Source organism: Heloderma suspectum, chromosome 6, assembly GCF_057233095.1.
Source record: "Heloderma suspectum isolate Gila_16-S chromosome 6, 16-S_ref, whole genome shotgun sequence".
NCBI classification, from domain to species: Eukaryota; Metazoa; Chordata; class Lepidosauria; order Squamata; family Helodermatidae; genus Heloderma; species Heloderma suspectum.
Window position 1 is genome coordinate 108,232,881 of NC_139463.1, and position 20,661 is coordinate 108,253,541.

Below are 20,661 nucleotides of genomic sequence, written 5' to 3' on the forward strand. Positions count from 1 at the left end.
ACAAACATTGAAGAGAGATTGCCAGCTATCAGGGGACAATCACTCTCTCCGATATCAAACTCGGGTGGGGAGTGCTGACAGAAATGGAGCCAAATGGAACCACTGAGAAACCAAAGGGAGGTACCAGCATGCTCAGAGGAACCCCGAGGTTTGCAGAAGTATAAAAACAATGGTCTTTAAAAATATACTAAGGGGGCCAAAAGAATGCTAAATGGGGACTGAAAGCGTGCTTAGTAGTGACAGAATATTGAGTGTCTCTCAGCTGAAAAGAAAACAGAGAACGGGAGAGGAATGGAGTGATGTGGAAGAGGAAAGGTCCAGCTGGAACTCTGAGCAGAAGCACTCCTGTTCAAGGCAAGGACACACTGTGACATAGGATGGTCCAGTGCAAAGGATGACAGGGCTCTTGAATGTCAAATAAGTATGTAGAAGAAATAATTTAACAGGTGTAGCTTGTCATACAAGCCCTGTCCTCCTTTGCTTTTGGCCATGCTATTGCAGCATTTTGTAGCATGTCCTATGGGTCTCCTAAAATGAGCTCCCAACAGACAGCTGAAAAGAAGGGTGGGCTTCTTGTAGCTTCAGAAACTGTGAGGAACGGGAAATCATATTATGATTTCATCATCATCATCATCACTCTCTCTCTCTTTAAAAAAAAACCTTTCATTTAACTAAAAAGGTGACCCTGATAAATAAGGTAGCAGACTTTTTAAAAATATTATTTTCAATCATATTTACAATTTAATAACTTATAAAAACTGCAGATGGCAGCACACTGTCTAAAAGGTGTGTCCCTCCATTGCTCTCCCCTCTTCTAAGAGCTTCTTCACACGGAGCTGTTAACCTGCTGTTGAGATTGGCTACTCATGAAAGTTTGTGGGTCCTTTAGATGATGTCATGAACCTCCAGGGCGTCTCCTGCACTTGTTGTTGTTCAGTCGTGTCCGACTCTTCGTGACGCCATGGACAATGACCTTTATTCCATGATTTTAAAGATCAGAGATAACAAGCTATCAAATTACTCCGCTTGAGTTCCCTCCATGAAAAGAGCAAATCCTGCAACAAGAGGAGCTAGATCAATGAAACATATGGAAGACTCAGATAAGGGGGAGAAGGAATGGGAAAGGGGGGGTGGGAAAAGGAAGCACGTGGAAAGGGAGTTCTTTGTGATCCTGTATAACTGAAGCGGAAAGCCCCCTTTTAAATGCGGGATTTGAGGCTGGTGTAGAGATGCTCTAAGATGATGCCCTGCTCTGATGAGGTGTGTCCATTGTCTAAAATCAAAGGAAGTACCTGCCTTGCTCTGGAATTACTGTGGTTACCCACATGCAAAGTTATGTAAATTTAAGCAACCTGTTGCCTCCTCCTCACTTCCTCAAGGACTGAGATGTCCTGGGCACGACCCAGCTTTGACCTCCTTTTGGATGACACCGCACTGGCGGCCAACGGGCTTTTTTGTCATATTGATTTGTTGTGTGTGCAAATATGCAAGCCGTGCATAACAGGAGTAAAACAGCAGGCTTTCCTCCAAGGTGATTTGCCAGCCCAGTTAGATCCTCAGAGAGAGGTAATCTGCATGCCAAAGTGCCTTCAGCCAACTCTCAGATCTCTGTCTCTCTCACATGCACATTTTGGCTGTCGCAGAACTGTTCTCTCTCTCACACACACATTCACACACTTAAATCAAGCCCTCCCTAAACTCCAGGCCCTGATGAATATCTCAGTCATACTCTTAACAGAGATCTCCAGTTATCTGGAAACTATCTCCTAATCATTTGCCCCCTTGAGCTGGTTATTCAGGGCTAAAAAGCCAAGAAGCTGCTATTTTGACTAATGATACCAAAGAGAAACAGAATTGTCCTCCATATCATTCTAAATATGGAACTCACTGCCCCCGGAGGTCCAGCAACACCTTCCTCTTTGCACATTTACGCAGCAAGTTAAAACAGGCATTGTTTGGATGTGTTTTTCAACTGGTGTTTCTGTCTCTTCATAGTGGTTGTGATGATTATGATGATGCTCTGATTGGTTTTACCACCTTTATGCTTTCTATCTAGCATCGGCTGTATTGTTCTATCATTTCAGCAGGCACTGTTGTTTTTATATATGTTTTGTTAGCCACTCTGAAGGACCTTCTTAGGCTCAAAGAGGCAGGATATAAATCAACTAATAAATTCAATTTTAAAATGGGATGTATCCAATTCAGTCCTCTTGCTGGTGGAACAACTGTAGGCAAAATAGGGCTGGCCAAAGGCGAAAGCGGCATAGTCAAAACTACCAGCATATTTTAGCTTAAAGCTCTTAGTCCCAGTAACTAAGCTTTAGGAAAGGCATTTCAGCCTTGTAGCATGTGCAAAACCCTGTGAAAAAGCCAGGAAACCACCAAAAAGTGGGTGAGGCCAGGGGAAGGATAGCCATCTAGAACGTATGGGTGGAGGGGGAGAAAGCTGCACCCTGTTCTTTTTGATAATCCAGGTGCCAGGCTTCAGGCTTCAATTTTTGTTTGGGTGGTGCCTGGGCTCTTGGTGGAGGGGGGCAGTGTTCTACCTCTCGGGAGTAATGGTAGGTGTGTCACAGGCACTAGCCAATTGGTGCACACATGGGCAGTCCAAACTATAATGGATGTGCCACCTAGGGGAGATCATGTTTTCTCACTGACAAAGGGCTGGAGAAAATATAATGCCAACCTAACTGAGAGAGTAAGAGTTGTGGATCACAATGTGGCCCATGAGTAGCAGGCAGTACCCTATGCTCTGTCTGGTGCTCCTGCCCTCATGACCCCCAGCACTGGCTATTGCCAAAGAAAAAAGAGGGGGGAATGCTCTAGGAATGGGCTCTATGGTTCCTGCTGTAGAAGCCTCATTACTTGAACATCCTAGGAAGCAGTGCTCAAAGGTTCCTACTGACTTCCTAAGATACTCTAGGAAAGAGATTTCTATGGCAGGAACCATAGATCCCATTTCTAGAGGATTTTCTTTTCTTTTTTTTCAGCAGCAGCAAATGGAAGGGTTAAAGCTGTGATGAGTAGGTGTGTGAAGAGTGAATGAGGGGAAGGGATGATGAGTGAGTGGGGGGTGTTTGTGTGAAGGGTGCATTGGGGGACCCCAGCCCCTGAGCAACTACCCCCAAGGGAATGCAGCAGACGTTATCCACCCTGATCTTAAACTGAAGGTGAGTGAGTCTCGGGGGCACTGAGTTAGTTGTATGTGCACGCACACGTGCATTTGTGCACATGCACAGCCACCATCCCCCCAGCAGACACCCAGTGCAGCTTTCAGGGGCAAAAAGGTTGTGCATCCCAATCCACAGCAATGGAAGAACAATGTTTGACTGGGGTTGTCCTTGTGGTGGTGAATGTTCACCACATACTGCGCGTGCCTGAGGGGAAAGGAGGCTAGTTTGGGTTGGGATACTGTGCTCTGCAGCAGGAGAGAGAAAGTAGGAGAGAGAAAGGTAGGAGAGAGAAAGATTGGGAGATAAGGAGAGAGAAAGCTTGGGAGATAAGGAGAGAGAAAGCTTGGGAGATAAGGAGAGAGAAAGATTGGGAGATATGTAGGAGAGAGAAAGTTTGGGAGAGAAAGATTGGGAGAGAAGAGGAGAGAAAGCTTGGGAGATAAGGAGAGAGAAAGCTTGGGAGATAAGGAGAGAGAAAGATTGGGAGATAGGTAGGAGAGAGAACGTTTGGGAGATAAGGAGAGAGAAAGTTTGGGAGATAAGGAGAGAGAAAGTTTGGGAGATAAGGAGAGAGAAAGTTTGGGAGATAGGTAGGAGAGAGAAAGTTTGGGAGATAGGTAGGAGAGAGAGATTGGGAGATAGGTAGGAGAAAGAAAGATTGGGAGATAGTAGGAGAGAGAAAGTTTGGGAGATAAGGAGAGAGAAAGATTGGGAGATAGGTAGGAGAGAGAAAGTTTGGGAGATAAGGAGAGAGAAAGATTGGGAGATAGGTAGGAGAGAGAAAGTTTGGGAGAGAAGGGGAGAGAAAGTTTGGGAGAGAAGGGGAGAGAAAGTTTGGGAGAGAAGGGGAGAGAAAGTTTGGGAGATAGGTAGGAGAGAGAAAGTTTGGGAGATAGGTAGGAGAGAGAAAGTTTGGGAGATAGGTAGGAGAGAGAAAGTTTGGGAGATAAGGGGAGAGAAAGATTGGGAGATAGGGAGGAGAGAGAACGTTTGGGAGATAGGGAGGAGAGAGAACGTTTGGGAGATAGGGAGGAGAGAGAACGTTTGGGAGATAGGGAGGAGAGAGAACGTTTGGGAGATAGGTAGGAGAGAGAACGTTTGGGAGATAGGTAGGAGAGAGAACGTTTGGGAGATAGGTAGGAGAGAGAAAGGTTGGGAGATAAGGGGAGAGAAAGGTAGGAGAGAGAAAGATTGGGAGATAAGGAGGAGGGGAAATGAAGAGACAGACAACAAAGAGAAGGTGAGATCATGAAAGAGGCAGCAGAGAGGCTCTGGGGGACACCATTGTGTGACTGAGAGAGAGAACGGGATGGCTAAGAAATGGAGGTGACACAGAGACAAAGGAAGACAAACTGCTCATTGGACAGACAGGAGAGGACTGTGTGCACACTTCTGGAGAACACTGTGCAATTAAATGATCCTTGGGAAAGGTGCTTATATTTGAGGAAGGTGGTGTCCATCATCTCAGAGTGCAGGACACGGAATAATGGGCTCAAGTTACCAGAAGCCAGATTCCGGTTGAACATCAGGAAAAACTTCCTGACTGTTAGAGCAATACAGCAATGGAACCAATTCCCTAGGGAGGTGGTGGGCTCTCCCACACTGGAGGCATTCAAGACAAGGCTGGACAGCCACCTGCCAGGGATGCTTTGACCTGGATAACTGCATTGAGGAGAGGGTTGAACTCGATGGTCTTATGGGCCCCTTCCAACCACGCTATTCTATGATTCTATGAGCTGCAAACGAGGGCAGGGTTCCTTTGGAGAAGTGGGAATTGGGAGGAGCTTTTCATGCAGGGTTGAGAGAAGCTCTGCTGAAATTCTGTCTTCTGCACAAGCGTTTATGGTGCAGGAGGAGACTTTGCTGCCCTCTTTCAATCTGGGGACTCTAGACTAGAGGAGGCTGGGGGGACCGAGAGCCTCCTAGAATGACAGAAACACATCAGGAATCTATGCGTAAGAAGAAAATTTATTGACATTACACTGTGCTGCAGCCATTAACAAAGGTCAGGAGAAGAAGGGAGACCCCAAAGGCAGCTCTTCTGAGATGGTGTTTTGAAGGGGATGGAGGAGGTAATGAATGACATCAAAGAGACATCCACCACATTAGCTGATCTCTCACTACTAAATCCAGTTGCATTCCTGCAGGCACAGTTGGCAACCACAGCCTGCTCTAGAGTTCATGCTTGCAGATGTAGGTATTTAGTTTCTTGCACTGAGCATCATTCCACTCCTTAAAGCCTAAAATGGAAAAGATGAGACAGAGGTTACTACTTCTGTGCCATTATTTCTTGCCTGAATATGAATATGGGCTGCCTTTACATTAAAGAAAACCCCCTCAGTCCTCCCATTCTGGAGCCTTTCCGTGTTTATCGCAGGCTCCCAGACAGTGACCACGTGGTTGCTGAGAGGGGAAGCTGTTAATTTTCAAGGTTCCATAGAACACAATGAAACAGCACCATCTAGTGGCTGTTTCAATTGCGTTACATTCCGACTTTTAAAAATGGTTCATTCGTTCTGGATCTTTTTGGAGCAAAATAACCAGGAAATACCTCTGGATGTGCCCTGGAGGTTAACGACATCATGAAAGGACCTGCAAACTTCCGCGAGTGAGCAATCTCAATAGCAGGTTAAAAGCTCCATGTGAAGGAGCCCATAGTCTTTATGACACTGCCAACCATTTAGAAATCTCAGGTTATACACACACACACACACACACTGTGTGTGTGTGTGTATGTGTATGTTTGTATGTGTGTGTGTGTGTGTGTGTGTGTGTGTGTATATATATATATATATAAAGATTCTAGTCCTCCTGTTTGTGAAAGACTTTTTCGTGGGTAGATGATAGTAATAATTCTACAGTTCAGAACTAGGGAGACAAGTAAAAAAAAGAAAACCACATTAACTCTGTTTTCTAATCTTACAATTCTTATAGCCTTTTTCATTTGGGGATGACAAACACAAATGAACACATGTGCGGGGGGTGAGGAAAGACCCCTCAGAGTGAAGCTTCGGATCTGCTGGCCATGCAAGCCACTTCCTTCCTTGGTGGTGACAGCAGGAAAGCAGCTGGTGGAACTCTCCAGAGCAGCCACCCAGTCCCTTACGTTGAGGAAAGTTGCCAGTGGGGGTCTCTGAAGCAGGTGCTTAACGCCTCAGTCTAAGGGCTCTCCAGATTATGCTTTTATCATGAAATCACACTGCCTGATTCACAGAATTTTATGAAGGGTCCAGACAATATTTTCTTCCATTTGTAGCCCTTGCATTTTCCCACTTCTTCCATCTTTTTTCTTACCAGAAAAAAATCTGTTTAGGAAGAAATGACGGCAGCTGCACCATGCCTTTTAATTGGTAGTGCCAGGAGCCCTCCTTCTGGAAGCACCCTAAGGACCCTCAGAGCAAGGTATCAGTCCAGCAGGCACTTAGCAGTGGGCAGGCAGTGGCAACAGCAGCCACCACAGCCACCTCCACAGCCACAGCCAGCCAGGGAAGCACAACCGGTTGCAGTTTATTTTATGTTATTTTTTTCATATCTATACCACCCAATAGCCAAAGCTCTTGGGCCGTTCACAAAAATTAAAAACCAAAAAGCACAGGATAAAAAATATAAAATATAAAAGCATTAAAAACACAATACAACAATACAACCAGAATAAAACCTAGCAGCAATGATTTAAAATACAGATTGAAAACACCAAAGCTAAAAGACTAGGAAGCTAAAAGACTAGGAGAATAAAAAGGTCTTCACCTGGCACCAGAAGGAGAACAACACAGGTGCCAGGTGAACCTCTCTAGGGAGCTCATTCCACAGCCAAGGGGCCACAGCAGAAAAGGCCCTCCTGGTAGCCACCTGCCTCACTTCCTTTGCCAGGGGCTCATGGAGAAGGACCAATGAGGATGATCTTAGGGTCTGGGCAGACACATAGGGGAGGAGGCAGTCCTTCAGACAACCTGGCCCCAAGCCGTGAAGGGCTTTGAATATTAATACCAGCACTTTGAGTCAGGCCCAGAAATGGACTGGCAGCCAGTGCAGCTGGAAAAGTACTGGCATAATGTGATCTCATTGGCCAGTCCCTGTTAACGATTTTGATGCCCTATTTTGGACCAGCTGAAGTTTCTGGACCGTTTTCAAAGGCGGACCCACATATAACGCACTGCAGTAATCCAGATGAGGACCATGGATAACTGTAGGTGGTGCTCCAGGCTACAGATGGAGAGCAGGCATAATCCACCTCCCCTCCTGTTCCACCGCCTGAGACAAGGGTCTCACCCTGCCTCATGGGTGGGCTGGCCCTGATTCCAATAAAAGTAGGAAGTCAGAGATAGATCCTGCTGCTGTGCTGTCAGTGCCCCATGTGTATTCACTATCCCCAAATGTGTATTCACTATCCCCAAATGTGTATTCACTATCCCCAAATGCTTGCCTGAAAAGGGCTTATGGCTACACATCAGGAGTTTTTCCATTTTTCCACGTTGCAGAGAAAGGATGCAGTCTGGCATCCATGATGGCCAGGAAATTGAGACAGAAATTATGGAAATCACATGCCACTAAATTATGCAGATGCGGTGTGGCCCTTTGGCTTGCGGTGCATCTCCAAGCCAAACAAGTAGCCCGTCGCTGGCCTAGAAGGTTGAGAAACTGCCTTGTGAGCCTGGCTCAAATTGCAGCTAAGAAAATGGGTTGAAAGCATAATTCAGCACTGGATCAGCAAGACGTCTTTGTCCTTCAGCCCCTGAGAATGGGCTCGCTAACCTGTGGAAAGTCGCAGCTCCACACAGTGCTCATCATTGCGATAGTTGTCTGGCTGGTGGCTCATCCAGGACTTGTAGTTGTAGGTCGATTCATCAGCCCACCTCCATCTCCTGGTCTGTGGAGATGAGACAGAACAGATCGTGTGGTTAAGGAAATGAAGGGACCATTGGGATGATGCCAATACTAGGATCAGCTAGAGAGGTTGGACAGTTAGGACCTGTTACCAGCTATGCTGGAGACAGTAGAGGAGGACACCTTTGTGATGTAGTGATAAATGTTGAAATACAGGAGCTAATCATGACAGTGTATGTATCTAGATAGATAGATAGATAGATAGATAGATAGATAGATAGATAGATAGATACACACACACACACACACACATACACACACACACACACACACACACACACACCCCAAAGACCATCAGTACACATAACACCCAATGTATTAAGATCAGCAGGACTGCAATTGTATGATTAGTTACCTGGGTGTAAGCTCCAGTTAATTCAGTGGTGCTTACTGCTGGTTCAAGTTGTAAAAACATATTGAGATTTAACAAAGGCTCTTCCTCAGCCAGCTGAAATGCAGTCTTTAGCTTTTAATTAGAAATGCAAACCATCTCACAAAGAAGTGCTAACATTTAACCACTAGCATGAAGGAGGAACCCCATCAAAGAAAAGAGAAGTATCCAGAAACGCTACTTGAATATTTCCCCTCATTTTTTTGACTTCCTCTATGCTGTCAGCAGACAGCCTGGTGCCCTCCAGATGTTTTGGACTACAGCTTCCATCAGCCCTGGCCAGCATGGCCATTGGTCAGGAATATGGGAGATGTAATCCAAAACATCTGAAGGCCCCCCATTAGCTTATCCCTGCCCTATGATAATCTATCACAAACAATAGTAAAACTTGAATCCCTCATTATCACCTCAATTGGCCTGGTGCTCTGGCATATGACATCACTACTCCCACTTGAAAAAAATGTCCCAGAGCTCTACTCACCCTCCTCTACACCAGGGGTGGATAGAACCTATATCTCCAGATGTTTTGGGGCTTCAACTCCCAGAAGCCCCTGCCAACATGGCCAGTGGTCAGAAATGTTGGAGCTGAAGTCCAAAACATCTGGAGATCTACTTTCTGTCCACCTCTGCTCTAAACAGCTCAGATTCCCATGGAAACTAATGGAGTATAAGCATGTGGGATTGAATCTGGGAGATGACTGAGGGGAGGATGAAATGGAGCTACCACTCAGTGACAATAAACAATAATGGATGAAGCAAGAGAGGCTCACCTGACGGACATCATGGAGCCCAATCCAAACATTACTTAGTTCTTGCTGGTAAGTGGAGATGTGTTCGGCCACCAAGAGTGTCTCTGCCTTGGTCAGGATAGAGGCAAGATGGGCCCCACGTCCGTAGCTCTGGCACTCAATCTGAAGATGGAGAAGGAGGAAAAGAGCATTGCCTCCGTTATCCTGTTTCAACACCAGAATTGGTACAGAGCTGGAACCTTCCACATTTGGATTTAACGTTGTGGAACTGCAAACACATTTTAATCCCTTTAGGAAGCACAAGGCTTGCTGGTGGGTTTTGTTACCAATCCATTCATCAGATTCAGGATCCCTGCACTTAACAGCACATCCTGTGCATGTTCACTCCAAGGTAATCTCCATTGTGTGAACCTGGGTGGTGCTGGTTCCTGGTTTCCGAGGGCTGTTGGCCAAGGCAGCCTCGGTGGGCCCCCTCCTCCCTCAGCGAGTCTCCTTTCTGACCGCCATTGTCCTCCTCCTCCTCAGCACTGCTCTTGTCTGGATCAGAGTGAGGGGCAGGTGAACAAGCAGGTCACAAGGGTGGAGGTGCAACTCCAGGGGGATCTTAACGGTGGACCCCTGCTGGGGCGTGGGTCCTCAGCGGGTGCCCGATGATGCTTACCCCCAATACCAGCCCTGATTCACAGGTCGATACACATAGGGATTGCAGCCTATGCTTGTTTCCTTACAAGTCCTAATGCTGAAACACGTTCAAGGAGGCGAACATATTTTTCGCAAGGAAAACGAAGCTTTGGGGATTTGCTCTTGAGTTCCTAATTCGTTTCATCTCCAGCTCAGTGACACAGATGATCAGTGTTCCAGCAAACGGTTTGCATTCTCTTCCTTGCACTGGAGACCATGAAGTTAACTTAGGGCGCAATCCTATGCATGTTTAGACAGAGAAAAGGCCTACATCCCCCAGCATTGCTGGCTGGGGCATGCTGGGAGTTGTAGGCCTTTTCTCTGTCTAAACATGCATAGGATTGCGCCCTTAGAGATCATTTATATCACACCTGGATTGATGAGAAGTGCTTCTTACCTCAGCCTCTTGCCAAGTCAGCCTGTTATCAAAATATGCATAGCAGTTGCCCTGGTTTTGCAGCCATTCCCGGGCACAGGTGTCAGCTTTGGCTGCATGGAGACAAGACGATGAAGAGGAAAGTAAGGAAGAACAGTGCACTTATCCAAATTTTCCTTAATGGGTTCTTTTAAAGCAGGGCTGGTCGTCTACCAGCTGTTGATGGACTACAACTCCTATCAGCCTTCACTGTTGCCTATGTGGGGAAGGGCTGATGGGAGTTGCAGTCCAACAGCACCTGGAGGGACACATGTCACCTGGTCTTGTCTTAAAGCAGGGGTGGGCCCCCTGTAGCCCGCTGACTTTTTTTGCAGCCCAGGCCAGCCCCCTGCCCCCACCGAATTTGTGTCAGAAGCAGCAAAATTTGGAAGTTGGCCACCCAGTTATGAAATTCCCTTTGGGAAAGTGACATAGGTCCTTCTGAAGATCACTTCATTTGTAATTTGGGAAGGAGTTTTGCCCCAGTTCAGACTGTCTAGTGCTCCCAGTTGGCTGGGGTCATGCCCCTGCTGGAGGAATCCTCCTCTGAGGAGGCGCTAGAGCTCCCAGAGATGGCCAGAACCAAGTAGGAGACTTGGGGAAGCCTGGGCCTTTCAGGGAGATGACCATTGTTCCGTCCCAACAGGAGGAGGGGAGTTCTGCCTCTGAGGCAGCAGCTGGATGACCAGCTAGCCCCTGAGAATATCAACACCTCAAGAGGCAGGGCAGTAGGGCTCCTTTAAGGAGAAGTGCTTGAATAGAAAGAAGGACTCCTCAAGAAGAATGGACTTCTCAGGAGCAAGGCCTGTAATGAACTGCAGCTGAGCCCTGGGTGGGGCTCAGGAAGCTCTGGCAATATAAGCCTGCAGTATCAGTCTAGCCATTGCTGCAAAGTAGGGGTGTATGGACCCCGCTACCTGGTTCTGCTGGGGGGGGTCTGCGATCCAGTCCTTCCCCCCTGGAATCCTCCCCGGCCGGCTCCGCTCCGCAGCAAGTCCACAGAGCCGCCGGCCACTGCCGGACTTCCGGCTGCAGCTGGTCTACGAACACAAGTGGTGTCCAGCATAGTGGATGCCATTTGCATGCCTCCCTTTAGCCATGATAGGCTACGTAAAGATTTACGTAGCCTATCACAGCAAAAAGGGAAGGACGCAAATGGCGTCCGCTATGCCGGATGCCATTTTGCATCCGCACGGGGTAGCGGATGGACCTGGCCAGATCCGGAGCCGGCACTGCCAGCCTGCCAGGTAGGATCCAGCCAGGTCAGACTTTGCAGGGTAGTGGGGTGGGGTGGTCCGTTCCGCCATGGACTCCGGGGGGGCCGGATTCTAAGAATCCAGCCTCATTGGAGTCCATGGCGGAATTCTCCGCCATCCCTCCTGCAAAGGAAGTATTCTACCAGGTCCAGTGCCTTGTACCTCTGATCTTGCTCTGTGAGAGAACCTTTGTGCTACTGACCTTGGACTCCTGCTTGACTCTGCTTCTTGGACTGTGCATTGTACCTGACTGCTTATCTGCATTTGGACCTTGGCTGCTCTTCAGACCTCGCTTTTGGATCTCTGCCTGTTGCCTGGTAAAACGGTGCTTTTGACCACTGTCTGCAGATTGACTTGCTTTTGGATTGCCTTTTAGTTTAGCCTAATGCAGAGTCTGACCCAGCCATAGCAGGACAGCTGGTTGTTTTTTGGCCTCCTCCCATAGCCGCCTTCCCCATAACCTGCTGCCCTCCAGATGTTTTGGAATACAACTCCCAGCATTCCTGGCCACTGACCATCCTGGCTGAAGCTGATAGGAACTGAAGTCCAAAACATAATGAGAACACCAGGTTGGGGAAGGCTGTCCTATAGTGTTCGGCTTGGCCCATCTCCTGCTCTGGTTTTTCGTCTCTGCTTCTCTGCAGTTCTTCTGCACTGCAGCTGCTTCCTTTGGCTGTCCATTGCAGTCAGTCTAGGGTAAAAATTAATTAATTTGCTTTGCCTTGTTCTTAACTGGAGCTTCACTTTCCAGTTTTGATGTGTCAAACTCAGTATGGTGAAGGAGCATTGCAAGGAAGATGGCCAGTGGTGCCATTAGGGTAGGGCTTTGGGGAGAATGTCCAGGGCCCTACATGGCAGATTGTGCTGGAAGGACTAAAAATGCAGCAGGGCTGGCTTACCACATTCTGATGTAAGTGAAGTAATACACATTACCACCTAAAGAAGGGTTGAGGGATGTAAGAGCATTAAATCCAGAGTCTAAAATTACCAAACTGCACCACTGAAGATGGCTCCCTTGCATGATAAGTGAATGAAAGCATTTAGGATGAATACATCTGCTTAGTACTGATGGGTTTTCACCACTGCTTATGTTTTTAAGCAGCTAGTTGATGCCACAAGTACAGCTACTCATGAGTAACTGGACTTGACATGTACAAAGAGCAGCATAGGAAAATTTTGGGATGAGGAGGAATATCATGCTACTCCTCATAGAAAAATGCTGATGAGAACATGGATTATTTTTGTCTATTCTGTTAAAAGGTCCCTTTAGTGGTGAATTCATTCAGTGCGTTGGGTTATATCCAATGTTAGCCTAACCTAAGACTCATTCATTGCAATGGATCTACTCTAAGGAGGACTAACATTGGATATGACCTATTGTCTCTAGGGGTGTCATGTAATGTGATTCCACTGAGAAAACATCAGTTATTTTTTTATCCTAATTAATACCAGCTCAAGTCAAAGCATGCTGTTCCTTTGTTCTAAAGAGCCATAGTGGATTTTAGTGGGTTATAGCACTTGAAAATGTAACTCCTGTATCTGTTTTAATGACCATTCAAGCCTGAAAAAAGGTTCAGGATAATTCACTGCTAATATCTTTTTAAAATACGAATTGGTCAAACAAAAGTATATGAAGTCAACAGTTATTCATCTATCTCCCTTTATTAATGGTGCATATAATGTCAATATTTCCTAAAGGAACTCACCTCCTAGGAAAGGACTGGAGACCAGGATGCTAAGAAGGCAAAGGCCAAAGTAGATGAGGAGTCCCATCTTCTGTTTTGACCTTTCAGGGGGAAAGAACAATACGTTCCAGAGGAGCATTGAATGAATGGCATTCGTCTAAAGTCACAACATGAAGGAAGGAAGCTGCTGAGAAGTTGCACTTCAGTTACATCAGGTCCTTCCTATTAGAAGGAAAACTACACTGAAGGCAAACTCTGTGCTAGTTATGGATCCAATCTGATTGGGAAAAGCCCTCCTGGTGTTTTTGCTTCACTTTATCAGTTGAAAAACAAGAGGGAACCTTTTACATTCCAAAAAATCTGGGTTTGCCTCCAAGTCTGCAGTCAAGAGGGAGTTTCACCCTGACTCGTCTGTCTATATGATGCACATGTTTGCAAACACAAGCTTGTCAAAGTCACACTCTACAGTTTTGGTGCACACGGAAACTACATCAAGTGTGTACTAAGCCCGCAAGTCGGTACTTATTATCCAGCCCACCAGTGATCTGAAGGTCAAATTTTTCAGGTCAGCGCACTGGTCAATTAATTCAAATGTGCAGCTCTTCTTGAAACTTATATAGAAATTGCAAGTTCTTTATTAGTTCTACTAAATCTTCTCTATTAATCAACAGCTTGCTTAGGGACACAGATGTGAAACACCTTGCTTTAATTTAACCCATCACCTTATCTCAAAGCCTTTGAAAATATTTTGTTCACACTCTGCAGTCTGCAGGAACCTTTCAGTCAAGACATACAACTCATCTCCTTAGCCACTCACCTTGTGATGCTCTTTTCCTGGGTGGACAGCTGTGCTTGGAGCCTCTCTGATGATCGCTCACTTTCTGGCTGACTGTTATATAGACCCCAAGCAGCCATGTTGCAATACTAACATGAGCTAAATGTTTTGAGGATATCCTGGTCCACCGTCTTCAGTTTTGCATAATCTAGGGCCAAACCAATGGAAAGCAGCTCGTATCACCAGCCATCAGCATTGCAGAAAAGGCATATCATTCTGCCCTTTATTTAGATAGGGAAAGACGAATTGAAAAAACAAAACTTCGAAATATCTATGTCCTAATGGAAGGGAGAGGAAGCCAATAACATTGGCAATCAATCACCAAAGTACTTTGTGGTTTTCTTCACTCTACGGCTTTAAATTCCACGTGGTTGCTTGGTTCTAGCCTCTCTTCCATTAAAAACAAAATTGATTCTCATGGAGAGCTAACAGGTCAGGAAAAAGGATTCTAGCCTATCCTCTACCTTGGCTTACTATTTTTCTATGTGCATATTTATTTATTGGCATTTATTTCATTTATAACACACACACACACACACCGCCTTTTCTCCAGGGAATCCAAGGTGGTGTACATGGAGTTTAGAAGCTTTCTCCCATCCCTGCAGTAACCTGAACTAGATCGCCTTAACTTTAACAAGGTGCCATTATCATAAGCCTACAGACAATGGGTTGGATCCAGATTTAGATATAAATAGAGTAGAGCCATTGAAACAAGTGGGACTTAAGTTAGCCACGGATAACTCAAACCTGATTGATTTCAGTGGATCACCTAAGTAAGACTAAGGGCATTTCTATACAAGGCTTTTACTGTGCGCTCCTGATTGCTCACTTATGGTAGTTTGCAAGTCCTTTAGATGATGTCATCCTTCAGGGCATCTCCCACTCTTTGCAACCACTATCACAGGTTTTTTCATAATGAAGAAAATCTGTATTTTCTCATCTCACCAAAGAAGCCATGTGTAAAGTGCAATTCCACTATACCACAGTGCCATCTAGTGGTTGTATAAAGAAACATATAGAGGGGCAGAGAGAAAAATATCCCGGAAAAAGGCACATGTGAAGGAGCCAATCTTAATCCCGCAAAGAATCTGGAAGCAGAAGCCCTAGCAAGGGTGCAGGATAAAACCCTCATGTAGAAATGCTCTAAGTTGGGATACAACCCCATGTATGGACATACATTCAACCATGTGAAGTCTGAAGTGGTACCATCCAGAAACCTATGTTGCAATTGTCTCCATTGATCATGGATTGTTCTTTTTGGCAGGCTTGGATTCAGTACCCAGCGAAGTCTGGCAAATGCTGGGGGGCCATGTGGCTGATGCCAGCCCCACCTTTTAAAGGACAGGCTGCAGCAGATGGTGCCGGCTCCAGGTTTTTGAGGGCTCTCGAGCAAGACACCCTCAGTGGTGTCTTGCCCACCTTCCTTCATCGAGTCTACTTTCTCACCACCATTGTCACCAGCTGCTGTTGCTCCTCATCCTCTTTCTCATCGTTGCTTGACAGGGAGAGAGCCCGTGAGCACATAGGCAGTAGCATCTACTGCTCCTTCTTCTCACCACTGCCCTTGTCTGGATCAAAGTGAGAGGCGAACAAGCAGGTCGCAATGGTGAAGAGGAAGAGAAACTCCAGGAGGCTCTTGTGAGTGGGCCCTTGGCAGGCGCCTGACCATGCTTACCACTGACGCTGGCTCTGGTTGCAGAAGGACATGAATGTACCATCCAGCAGGCTAACTTTCAGCAATGTGCAATGAGGGGGAGGTGAAAATAGAGATATCCCTGTATTCAGGTGTGAAATGTTGAGGGGTCATATCTGGTCTTCTAAAGTATCCTGACACTGTGCTTGGAGGTTCCATTTGGCATGAGTGGCCACCCTTCCCTCTGCTCTTACACATTGCTGAAGACTCTTCTTCTCTGCCTGCAGGACACTGTGCCATAGCCTGTCCTGAATCGCACTGGCTTCTAACAGCCGAACTAGACGTGACGTTAAATGTGTGATTGCGTCGAATGTGTCCATTTCATCTCAGTTTTTTCTTCTCGATACCAGCCCTGTGTGTGCACGCATGCGAATCAGGACCATGGCACCTGAAAGGGGGTTAATGCTCCCTGCCTCCCCGCTCTGGACCTTGAAAATCACTCCCTCTAAAGATGCCATTTGCCATTAGTGTAAAAGCCCCTATTAGTGCCAATGGAAACTTCCCTTCCTAGGCTAATAAGAGCTTGTGGGGTGAAGGAAGGAGATGTTCATGGGATGAGAGAGAGAGAGAGAAGAGTTTACCATGTACCATGGTCCAAATCCTAATCACCCTTGCAGCTAGAAGGAGAAGTTGAAAGAGGGCTAGACAGGTGAAATAGAATCATGCATTTAATATCGCATCTAGTTTGGCCTTGAAACATTTGTGTGAGTAAACTCAGCATAATCATTTCCTTAAAATTATCATTAAAAAAAAAAGACTCCTTAACAGATTGTTTAATTTCACAGTGAATCTGATTATACTTCTTATGCAGGAGGTGCTGTCACTCCAAATGCATTGATCAACATTGACTATTCTGTTGCAGTGCATCTGCAAAGAGGCAGTTCTTTTCCACCAGCATTGCATCTTCTCAGTGTCGTCCGGCAGAGCTTTTCCGAGTGGTTCACGGCCTGTTACATTCTGGGCCAGGGAGAGAGATGGTGGAACCCTCGGTAGCACGCTGTGACGAGTTTGCGCGGCACTTTGAGGATAAAGTCGCTCAGATTCGTCATGAATTGGACACCACCATTAATGCAGTTCCATTGGTAGAGGCGTTCAGAGCACCGTCTGGTCCAGTTTTATTGGATGAGTTTCAGTTACTGAGGCCTGAGGATGCGGACAAGGTGCTTGGCCAAGTCCGATCGACCACTTGTGTGCTTGATCCTTGCCCTTCATGGCTTATTAAATCAAACAAGGAGGGGTTGTCCGGCTGGGTCCAGGAGGTTGTAAATTCCTCCTTGAGAGAGGGAGTGGTGCCTGCTGCTTTAAAATAGGCAGTAATTAGACCACTCCTGAAAAAGCCTAACCTGGACCCAGAGGATGCTAACAATTATAGGCCAGTGGCCAACATCCCCTTCCTGGGCAAGGTGCTTGAGCGGGTGGTTGTAGGACAGCTCCAGGCACTCTTGAATGAAACGGATTATCTAGATCCATTTCAATCGGGCTTCAGGCCTGGTTTTGGAACGGAAACTGCCTTGGTCGCCCTGTGGGATGACCTCTGCCGGGAGAGGGACAGGGGGAGTGCGACCCTGTTGATTCTCCTGGACCTCTCAGCGGCTTTCGATACCATCGACCATGGTATCCTTCTGGATAGGTTGTCTGGGTTGGGAGTTGGAGGCACTGCACTACAGTGGTTCCGCTCCTACTTGGATGGCCGATTCCAGAAGGTGGTGCTGGGGGATTATTGCTCTGTGCCATGGCAATTGTGCCATGGGGTTCCACAGAGCTCTATTTTATCCCCCATGCTGTTTAACATCTACATGAAACCGCTGGGGGAGGTTATCCGGAGGTGTGGGCTGAGGTGCCATCAATATGCGGATGACACCCAGCTCTACCTCTCTTTCTCATCAAAACCAGGTGAGGCAGTGGCTGTTCTGAACCAGTGCCTGGGCACGGTAATGGACTGGATGAGGGCTAATAAACTGAAACTCAATCCAGACAAGACGGAGGTACTGTTAGTGGGTGGTTCGTCTGCCCGGCTAGGTGATATTCAACCTGTTCTGGAGGGGGTTGCACTCCCCCTAAAGGATCAGGTTCGTAGTTTGGGGGTGCTCTTGGATCCAGAACTGTCACTTGAGGCACAGGTGAACTCAGTGGCACGGAGCACTTTTTATCAGCTTAGGCTGGTATACCAACTACGCCCTTATCTGGACAGAGATAGCCTAGCTACAGTTATCCATGCTCTGATAACTTCTTGTCTGGATTACTGCAATGCGTTATACGTGGGGCTGCCTTTGAAAACGGTCCGGAAACTTCAGCTGGTCCAAAATAGGGCAGCAAGATTGTTAACAGGGACTGGCCTGCGAGCTCATATTACGCCAGTACTTTTCCAGCTGCACTGGCTGCCAGTCCATTTCCGGGCCCGATTCAAAGTGCTGGTGTTAACATTCAAAGCCCTTAACGGCTTGGGGCCAGGTTACCTGAAGGATCGCCTCCTCCCATATGTGCCTGCCCGGACCTTAAGATCATCATCAGCGGCCCTTCTCCGTGAGCCCCTGCCAAAGGAAGTGAGGCGGGTGGCTACTAGGAGGAGGGCTTTTTCTGCTGTGGCACCCCGGCTCTGGAATGAGCTCCCTAGTGAGGTTCGCCTGGCGCCTACATTGTACTCCTTTCGGCGCCAGGTGAAGACCTTTTTATTTTCCCAGGCATTTTAGCTTTCTAAATTTTTATCTTTGCTGTTTTAAATCTGTATTTTAAACTCCTGTACTGCTGCTAGGTTTTATTGTGGTTGTATTGTTATATTGTGGTTTTAATGTTCTATATATTTTAAATTGTTTTATTGTGTGTTGTTTGGTTTTAGTTTTTGTGAACCGCCCAGAGAGCTTCGGCTATTGGGCGGTATAGAAATGAAATAAATAAATAAATAAATAAATAAATAAATAAATATCTGTGTGTGTGGAAGGGAAGCTAGCTCATGCCACGTCCCGCATCTGCACACTAACAAAAGTGCTTAAAAAGGCACCCCTGCCCCCAATTCTCCACAACTCCATGCTCAGTGATGGGGGGGGGAGTAACCAGAAGGCATTGTTTGTATTAAATTTTAGGCTTAGGTTATGCTACACAAGCAACAAAATTGGACAAAAATATAGACAGTGATTTAGCAAGAACCAGAAAACGGGGGCCGTCCCTGGGGAAAATTGTGACAGAAGGAGCATGTGATATTTCCTCCTCATTGACATGGGATCTGAAGCTGCATTCACATAAACAGGATGCAAAGAGCACTGAGCAATGTAGTCATTGCTACGGAACCTTTAAATGTCACATCAGATACATTTGATGGATTAGACGTGGAAGCAGCTTTTCTTTGGTACAGCTAGGGGCAGTTTACGTGTGTGTCGCAGGCCATCTCCCCCTCCAGATGCAGCTGATTGGGCCAGACCTGTTTAGCTACCAACCATTCATTACATTATTAGAAGTAGGGGATCTGTGACAAAATGTTGCAGCGTTGAGTGTTTCTTGTTCAGATTATTCCATTCCTTTCCCCTTCCCCCCAAGTTTCTGTTCCCCTCTTGTACATGGATGATGCCATTTTGGCTACAGAAGCAATGGCACTCAGAAAATTGAGATCACTGTTAGGATATATGACGATCTATACAACAGCCCGGTAAGGGAGGCGAAATCCTGAGAAGTAACTGTTTCTAACATTTCTAGCACAAAGGGTGCCTCCAGATGAGGCTTTTCTGATGCCATTCCTCTGCCTCATTCACAGAATTTTATGAGGGCTCAGACATTGTCATCTTCCCTTCATAATCCTCCCATATTTTCCCACCACCTCTTCCATCTTTTTCCTGACTGTAGAATATCTGTTTATTTATTGTTTATTTATTTATTACATTTCTTATCTGCCCAATAAGAGTTAAACTAAAATGCCATAACAGTTAAAAATATAAAATACAATATAGTGCAAAACAAACAATGTAGGAATCAATAAAACAGCCACAATAACCTAGAACTTCTCTTAAGAAAAGATGGAACAGGTACACAGAGCTGGTGTAGACAGCATTGTGACTAAAGGTGAAATCCTATGCCTGTTTAGACAGAAAGAGGTCCTACAATTCCCAGCATTCCCCAGCCAGCATGCAACAATGCAATCCGGTTACATAGCTACTCAGAAGTAAATCCCATTGAGTTCAATGGGGCTTTCTCCCAGGTAAGTGTGTACAGGATTGCTGCCTTAGCCAGTAATCAAGAACTGAGTTTGAATCGCGCCTCTGTCATGAACTTACTAGGTGACCTTGGGCAAACAACTGTCTCTTAGCCTCAGTACCCCCATGGGTTCTGGGTGGCTTATCAACCACCCTTGCCAGGTTTGCATGTAACGAGAAGCTCTGCTGCACCCCCATCACACCCCAAATATTTGAAATGGCACCTGCCACTGCAAGGAGAAGCCCCATGAGAAATTCACCCATCATGTGTGAATTGGGCTACTATTTTGTTAGTGACTGTTGCTGGAGCTGTCATTCTTGAAGGCTCAGCCCAATTCCCAGGCTTGTTTGAAGATTTATTTATTTATTTAAATTATTTAGACGATGCCTTTCAGGATTACCCCTTCCAAGGTGGATCATAACATGTTAAAATACAAAATTTCATAACATCGTAATGCAGAACACAACACATCTAAGAATATTGCAGCAGACCAACAGCTAAAAACTGCATCAGCAGAATGCAACATACATTTCTAAGTTGGGGTCAGGGAAGATATGCTAATAACGAATTCATCCTCCAAGGGTGGATACTTACGTAGCCAAAATTGAACCACTGATGCACAAGAGGGAGCTATCAGCATGCTTGGGGAACCCCAAGGTTTGCAGATATACAAAATATATTTACAGAAAAAAATGCTGGAGGAAGGAAACCCCAAAT

General features: G+C 46.2%; 1 protein-coding gene across 2 annotated transcripts; it reads right to left on the minus strand.

The window, feature by feature from the left end:
- Positions 1-5,126: 5,126 nt before the first annotated feature.
- LOC146342372 (C-type lectin BfL-2-like) lies at positions 5,127-14,293 on the minus strand. Of its 2 annotated transcripts, XM_084808522.1 has the most exons (7): positions 14,048-14,149; positions 13,957-13,961; positions 13,256-13,325; positions 10,276-10,367; positions 9,219-9,359; positions 7,926-8,040; positions 5,127-5,413 (listed from the first exon to the last, which is right to left on the minus strand). In XM_084808522.1, the coding sequence occupies exons 3-7, from the start codon at positions 13,320-13,322 to the stop codon at positions 5,346-5,348; spliced, it is 483 nt and encodes a 160-aa protein (XP_084664648.1). In that variant the 5' UTR covers positions 13,323-13,325; positions 13,957-13,961; positions 14,048-14,149; the 3' UTR covers positions 5,127-5,345. The 2 variants fall into 2 exon arrangements, with proteins under 2 accessions (XP_084664648.1, XP_084664647.1); XM_084808521.1 differs by lacking the exon at positions 13,957-13,961 and having other exon boundaries at positions 13,256-13,335; positions 14,052-14,293.
- Between the last annotated feature and the right edge of the window lie 6,368 nt (positions 14,294-20,661).

Coding starts and splice junctions, on each gene's coding strand:
- LOC146342372 (XM_084808521.1), bottom strand. CDS start 14,149: ATGGCTGCTTGGGGTCTATATAACAGTCAGCCAGAAAGTGAGCGATCA. Junction 9,360..10,275: donor TGACTTGGCAAGAGGCTGAG/GTAAGAAGCACT, acceptor CTCCATCTTCAG/ATTGAGTGCCAGAGCTACGG. Junction 8,041..9,218: donor GGCTCCATGATGTCCGTCAG/GTGAGCCTCTCT, acceptor TCATCTCCACAG/ACCAGGAGATGGAGGTGGGC.